The 7,578-nt window shown below is 51.1% G+C and overlaps 1 protein-coding gene across 2 annotated transcripts in view; it reads left to right on the top strand.

Moving 5' to 3' along the window:
* Window positions 1-7,440: 7,440 nt before the first annotated feature.
* The window catches only part of DUS3L (dihydrouridine synthase 3-like), a 9,413-nt gene continuing 9,275 nt past the window's right edge, over window positions 7,441-7,578 (top strand). For both annotated transcript variants that reach the window (XM_014962283.1, XM_014962282.1), the window contains exon 1: window positions 7,441-7,492. In XM_014962283.1, coding sequence (XP_014817769.1) covers window positions 7,446-7,492 — 47 coding nt within the window. In that variant the 5' untranslated portion in view covers window positions 7,441-7,445. The remainder of the gene's footprint in view (window positions 7,493-7,578) is intronic.

The following is a 7,578-nucleotide window of genomic DNA, read 5'->3' as shown; positions in this document are numbered from 1 at the left end:
CCATTTGCTTTCCTCTGGACTCTTCAAATCCCAGGGATTGCCAAGGTCTACTTGGAAAAAGTTAATGGCTGCTCTCGGTGCTTCACCCCACAACAGCACAAGCAGAGCTGCCAGCAGCTGTTTGAGTGCAGCAAAAAGCCAGAAGTGTTGGTTTGTCCCGTATGAGCACCCTAAAGCTCACACACAATATTTATTAGGACTGCTAAACCAAAGCTGGATCACTCATTCTCCCTTCGTGCTGTGGGAAGGAAGAGTGAAGTGACCTTCTCATCTCAAAAGCAGGAAAGCTTTCTGGGGACAATACTGCCTGTTCCCTTCCCTCTTTTCCCACTCCTTTGCATGGGACCATGTCCACAGCTGCCTCTTTGTCATGAAAGGGCTGAGCCAGGCCTTATGTTACAGCGATACAGGCCAAGCACATATTCTGCAGTTGAGCTGAATGCAAGCGACCGATGCAGGAACGCTGCAGTCACTGTGGTAGTGCGATCCCCTGAGACACCTCTGAGCAGCCTGGAGTACCACAGAAACGAAACTGTCTGGCTACAAACCTCTTAAGACAAAGGGGACAACCCCCCCATCAGCTGGGTAAAGTCCGTGACACACACAGGAATATCTCTCACTCAAGGGCAACTCGCTCCAATACTCATGTTTTAAGGCATATGGTGAGTCTTCCAGAACAAAGGCAGGATTTAAAAATGGCACACCATCATACAGAGAGACAAGGGAAAACTGGGGATGGTTCTAATTTTGCAAAGCCTCATCAGCTGCTGCAGCATGGGCTGCTCCAAGTTTAGATGACATTGCATCAGTCCTCTCAACCTTCTAGTCAGGAGAAGGAAAAAAAAATAATACATCTACTCTAATCTTTAAAAATATCAGATGTTGGGAAAGGCTTTGGCTAAAGCTAGCACTGAGATCTCATTTTTCCAAAACTAAATGAAATGGCAGGATTTTTTTCTTGGAAATCCATATTTCCAGCAGGTTGCTGAAGAGGACTGAGTGAAGGAAACTGCATGAGCAACCCACCCTGCTTATCTTTAGCAGTATCTGCTTGTCCCAAAGTTACAGGCTCAACAACCATCTCATACACAGAAGGGATCAGGACAGAGGCGATTCAAAGCAGCTCCTTCATTCAGGTGCCCCAGGAAGAAAGGTGAACAAAAGGATGCTAAGAAACAACTGGCACCAAAATTCAACATAAATTCAGTGCTGTGAAAAGCACTGTGCTTTAGATGGTGCTGCAGAGCCCTCCTCCTGAGGCTGAGCAGTGCCCAGGTGTGAGGAGAGGAATGGGGTTCTGCCAGCTCTCCACTAGCCCTGGAACAACATCCATCCTTGAGCAGGGCAGTCTGCTGGGCCACTGCATGGAGCAAACCATGGTGGATGCAGGGTAAGGTCCAAAACTGACCAAGAGAAGAATGTGCCCTCTAAGCCTCAGCACTCGCCACTGAAAGCAGCCACATATCAGTCACAGGCCACACTCACAATTGTCAAGATAAACAAAGCCATCTGTGACCCTAAAAAATATCAACAGATGTTGTTCCTCTGACTAATGCAGGCAGAGCAGGCACAAGGACAAATAGAGGCAAGAGTGAAGATCCCAGCTTATCTGCTCTTCCTCAGTTTGCAAGCTCCCCAGCTCCTTTCTAGAACTGCTGCTGAGCTGCAAAGTCAACACACAATCAGAGAATTGCAGGGGTTGGAAGGGACTTCTGGAGATCCTCTCTCCACTCCCCTGCCAGAGCAGGGTCACCCAGAGCAGGCTGGACAGGAATTAATCCAGGAGGGTTTGTGAATATCTCCAGAGAAGGAGACCCTATACCCTCTTTGGGCAGCCTCTTCCAGGGCTCTGCCACCCTCACAGAAAAGAAGTCCCTCCTCATGTTTAGATGGAACTTATGTTCAAGTTTGTAACCATTTCCTCTTGTCCTCTCACTGGGCACCACTGAAAAAAAGACTGGCCCCATCCTTCCTTTAAGTATTTATAAGCATTGATGAGATCCCCTCTCAGTCCTCTCTTCTCCAGCTCAACAGCCTCAGGTCTCTCAGCCTTTCCTCATCACAGAGATGCTCCATCCCTTGATCAACACACTCACAGTAGCCAGGTTTTGAGGATAAAAACATTGCTCACCTGGAATCCAACAAACATGTTGTACCACTGACTAGGAGGGACTTGGCATGGAGGATCAGCCCAGGTACGTCATGGGGTGGAACTGCCAGGGACAGCATGGGATCAGCCACCTGAAACAGATCCTGCACCACCACAGTGTGACACCAGGGCTCCATCCACATGTAAGAGAGACACACAGATGAGCAAGAGTCTTACGGTGCGAGTACGCAAGAACACCCAAGGTGCACACATGTGTGTTTCAACATACCTCCACCATGGGAAAGGTTAGAGGCAGCCCCCGTTCTCCTGGGGTAAGCAGGTGGCTGCAGGAGTCACGGTGTTGAGGTGCCAAAGCAGGTCCCAGCAGCAAACCTGGAAGAGCCTGGGGGTGAACGGGAACATGCAATGCACTGATGAGCAGGGCAGAGATCAAATCAATAACAGGAAAAGTCACCAAAATAGAAGTTTTGGAAGGTTCCAAAACTGTTTGTGAAGGGGCCAAATTTAACTAATAGCCTCAGCCAAAACAGAAAATAATTAGAAAAACATTGAAACATGTCATTTTTAGTTCTTCTTTTCTTATTTTTCTAACTGAAACATTTCACTTCAGGAATGATGAAACATTTTAGTCGCAGCAGGATCTTGGAGCCTTTGTCCCAGCAAAACAGAAATGTTTATTCAGTTTGTCACTTACCAACTGAGTTAAATGTCAGGAGGTAGTCTCAGTGTTGCTTTTTCATGTAAAAATAAAGTCAAAAACATAGAAGAGATTTTATCCTGTAGTTCAGGGCACTAGAAGAGGCCAGCATCTTTCCTAAGTCCTCAACTCCCCTGACATCCCAACAGAGGACCAAGCTGCTGAGGATTTTCCAGCTTGCAGGGAGAAGTGACAAGGTGACCTCAGGTGACAGAGATTAGAAGAGAAGGGTTGCTCCCGGGATCCCATCCCCCAACCCAAGGAGCTGTCCCAAAGTGGTCCTGGGAATGGCAGGATCAAAGGAAGGCTGAGGGGGACATTAAAAAGCCCCCCAGAGCTCCCAGAATGGGACAACTGGGACCTTCCCCTGCTTCCATGCTCAAGGGTGCTGGGGAAAGCCACATCCTGCCTCTTCCATCACGCAGAGGGGCCTCTGCCAAGAAATCAGCCTCTCCCATGACTGGTGCCTTGGCTTTGCCTTATTTTAGGGTCTGATGAAAAGACTTGGGGTCTTCTCCAAGCTTTACTAATGAAGGGCTGAGTGCCACAGCCAAGAAGCTCAGGATCCCATGCTGCTCCCACCACTCCCCCATGAGCCCAGACATCCCGCACATTTCCTTCCTCCATTAGAAATCCCTGCCCACACCCCACATATATCTTGCGGATCCAAGGGCTCACCACCACAGTTTATCATTGAAGTTTCAGGAACCACCGTTCCTGCCACAGGTGGTACGATATCCACAGCAGACCCTGAACTCCAGTCCCCTTCCAGTGCACTGACAGCTTGCCCCAAAAACCACACCAGCCTTGGTCTGAGCAGCTTTCAAACTAGCCAAGAGGGAACTACGGCAAGAGATTTTTGTAAACGCCATTACACAATTGTCTGCCTGAACCAAAGCCTGGGCTCAGCCATTTATAAGCATTTTTGAGGAGCACACCCCATTTCCAGAGTGTCCCACCACAGGTCTTCTTGGGACAGACAGTGACACAGTGGCTTTTGGGGCGTTGGTGTGGGGTATGGAGACCCCAGCATGTGTCCACATCAACCACCAGCTGCTGGGAGGAAACCAAGACCCAGTGATTATAACAGGGAGCGAATTGGGAGCTGGGGCATGAAACTAGAGAGGGGAAACATTTAAGCTTTAATCTTGGAAACGGCTTCCTGATAGTAGATTTATGAGCAATGGGAATAGTCTCCTTTGCAGAAGGCTGGAAGCTCCATTGAACCAGGCTTTAAAAACAAGACTGGATAAAAGAGTAGACAATAGACAAGAGGAATGGATTGTGCTTTGACCATAAGATGGATAGGACCGGATGGTTCACTTCCAGCTCCAGCCAACCCTGCCCATACATCAGTGGCAAATCTCCCACCTGACCTCTGTGACATTTGCCTATTTATGTGATTAACCAGCAAAGGTTGTCAGAACAGCACAGCACCACTACAAAAGGCAGCCAAACAAAGGTGACCAGCCCAAATTTCTATCCCTGCTCTCACCCCACTGCAGCTGCAGAGGTGACCTCTTGGGGCTGCTGCAGAACCTCATTTTTCAGCTAACGCCCGGGTGTAATAGCCAGAACCAGGGGCTTGACACATCCGACTTTTGTGCAGGAGCCTGTGGAAGGGGTATTTTCATTAATACATGTGTCTTGTTTAGCTTGGACGCTGCAGTAGCTGAACTTTTTCTGACTTAGTTCTCCCTCTATATATATATATCACACTTTCCTGTAATCAACCTTTCCTTTTTTCCTGACTTGGCCTTTCCCAGTGAGTTCTTAGGTTTTGGCTTTCTTCAAAGCTGCTTTAGTGCTGCTGAAGGATGTTGAAGTGACAGCTCTGGCAATCCAAGCACTGTACTCACCCATGAAAGCCATCCAGCTGAGGCAGCCACAACATGGGATTCACAGCTCCTCACTCCCCTGGTCCCGCTTCCACCTCAGCCTGATCATGGCAAGGGGTGAAAAAGCTAAAGCAGCCAAGAAGCTCCACACCTCACAGACTCCCAACTTCTTCATATACATCCTGTAACATCCACAGGTAAACATCAGGCTGCTGAGCTGTGTGGCTCAGTCCCATGACATTGGGCAACTCTGGGAACACACAACACACACACACACCCCGCAGCTGGCTCTGATTCCATGCCCAAGAGGCCACAGCAGAGCTGGCAACCCCAGGGGCTTCATGCTCCATGCTCAGACCCTTCGCCACAGTCCGTTGGGAAGCCTGCCCAAGGCTCAGCCTCATAAAACCACCCAGCCAGTGCCCTGAGAATGGATTAGATGCGCAAGTCTGTGACCTCAGCTGAGTACAGCAAGTCAAAAGCACTCTGACTCCAGGCTTATTGCCCCACAAAAACATAAGTGAAATCATTTCATTAATCCCCAGGGCCCCATTTCCTTCCTTCCTTCCCTCAGCCAAGCCGAAGCTTAAAATAGCATTTCGCATTCCTCATATTTCACTCCAAAGCTAATTAATACCCAATCAGCCAAAAACTCTTCTCACAACAGCCTGGCTTGATCATACAACCTGCCCACCCTTGGCAACAGCAAAAGCACTCTACGGGGCTCCCAGCTCCTCCCAAAAGGCATTTCTGACAAGCATCTGGAGAGAACTGCTCTAAGGCAGCAAAAAAACAGGAAAGCAGTGAAATTAAAGCCCCACATGCAATCTTACCTCTGTCCCACGTGCACACACAACTCTTATGTGCCCATAAACAAACTCACACTGTTTTCATTCCCCAACACCACAAGCACGGCTGCTCTTCACCAGGTTCTAGCAGCCCCTAAAGGCAAAGACACAAGTTACCTTCTGCCTCCCCTTATTGGCACCTGCACTGCAATGCAGGGCTGAGACTGCGCTCCTGTCTGTTTTTCTGTGTGTGGGGAAACAAAGAGGCAATTTTTAATTCAGCTAAAAGAGCCTGGCAAAACCCTCCGATTCAGGGCAAGAGACAGGAAAGAAGATGGAGCAAAGGTCTTTTTTCATTTGGACTTCACAGCTATTCCTCACCCTCTCAGTAGCCAAGCATGAGTCAAACAACAAGGCTGTGCAGATGATGGAGTGTAACTGCAAAGTCTCATGCGAGTCTCAGCTGGGCAGGAAACTGCAGCCAGGAGAGCTCCAAACACATCATCCCCTGAGATATCGAGCCCCTTGCTACAAGATCTTTTTTCCTCGAGGCTCATGCACACCTGGCACAGGCTGAGAGAATCACAGATGAGGCACTGGCTGTATCTGGCATGCAGGGACGTAGTCTAGTGGGAGGTGTCCCTGCCCAGGGCAGGGGATTGGAACTGGATCATCTTTAAGGTCCCCTCCAACCCAAACCATTCTATACCTATGGGCCAGAAGAAGCTGGTCTCATGTGTCCCAAACACATGGGGAAGATATGGCAGCTATAGGGGAGGGAGCAGCTGTCACCAAGTGCCATCTCACACCAAACACCCCACACAACATGTCACTTTTTCTGTCCGAACTTGCACCCACAGACCAAATACAAGGACAGACTTCATACTCCAGCCAGTCTCATGAGCACCAGCCCTTGCTCGCTGCATTAGCAGGAGTCTCATTAATGCAACCATCAGGAATATGTGGCAGCACCAAGATCTGGACTGAGTTTTGTGTTGGCTACAAACCTCAGTCCCCAGAGACATGGTGGCTCCTCCAATCCATTCTGCAGTCTGTCCACAGCAGGAGGAAGGCATGATGGCACACAGCAAAGCAAGAGCAAAGACCAGTTCTTCCCATGGGGCACCAACAGTGGAAATACAAAGCCCTCTCGCTCCTCAGCTAGACTGAGCTTGAAAATGTTTCCAAAAAGCAATATGGAAAAATCCTGTTACCAGTGCAGCTGCAACAGAATTCTGCCCACAGGACAGCTCTGTGCAATGGGAGATGGCTGATCCCCTCAGTTTAGGCTGAGCACCAAGCAACCAGGCCTTGCATTTACTGCTGAAAAAACCAAACCCAAATACCCACACCATGTGCCCTGCATCTCTGCAGAGAGGTTCATCTACTCCAGCTGACAGCTATGAAGAAGCAGAAGAGCCTGACTCTCTCCCCCAAATCACAGAACCCCTCAGAGATCTCAAGATGGAGAACTGCAGGTATTTTTTTCCTGTCCCTCAAGCCACACTGAACCCTGCTCCCCTGGGACAGCAGCTGGCATTAATCCTGGATCCCTCACAGGTCACCACCCTGGAGGTGCTCCAAAATAGAAGCCCTGAGGAGCCACAACACGGGAGGACGCCTCTCCCTGGTGGAAGGGCAACGCACCCACCTCCCCTCCCCACTCGGGCAGGCCCTCACCAGGGACCCGCTGCCTCCACGGCCAGCCCCTGCCTCTGGCCCCCCCACAGCAGACAGGCCCCGGGCCCTCCCCAGCACACACAGAGAGTTCGGAGCCTCCCACAGCCGAGCGGACACGGCCCTCGGCGGCACTGCGACCCCTCACTGAGCCCGGGCGGGCACCCCATATAACCTAAGCAGCAGAACACACAGCCCTCCCCAGCCCCGCCCGCCGCTGTGAGGCGGCCTGCCCTCCGCCGGGCCTCTTATATCCGCCCCGTCGGGCTCGCGGCCCCCCGCCCCCCATCACGTGATCGGGCCGCGCCCCTCGCGTCACGCCCACGTGCGGCAGCATGGCGGCGGCGGTGGTGGCGGGCGGGGTGGCGCCTGTCCGTGCCAGGTGAGTGCGGGCCCAGGGCTGTCCTGGCCCCGACCCCGACCCACCGCCCCCCCCCGGGACGTGCCCGGCCCCTCCATAGCTCCCTC

The sequence above is a fragment of the Calidris pugnax genome, unplaced genomic scaffold (genome assembly GCF_001431845.1).
Source record: "Calidris pugnax isolate Ruff unplaced genomic scaffold, ASM143184v1 scaffold757, whole genome shotgun sequence".
Lineage (NCBI taxonomy): Eukaryota > Metazoa > Chordata > Aves > Charadriiformes > Scolopacidae > Calidris > Calidris pugnax.
This window is presented reverse-complemented; position numbering and strand designations above follow the sequence as displayed.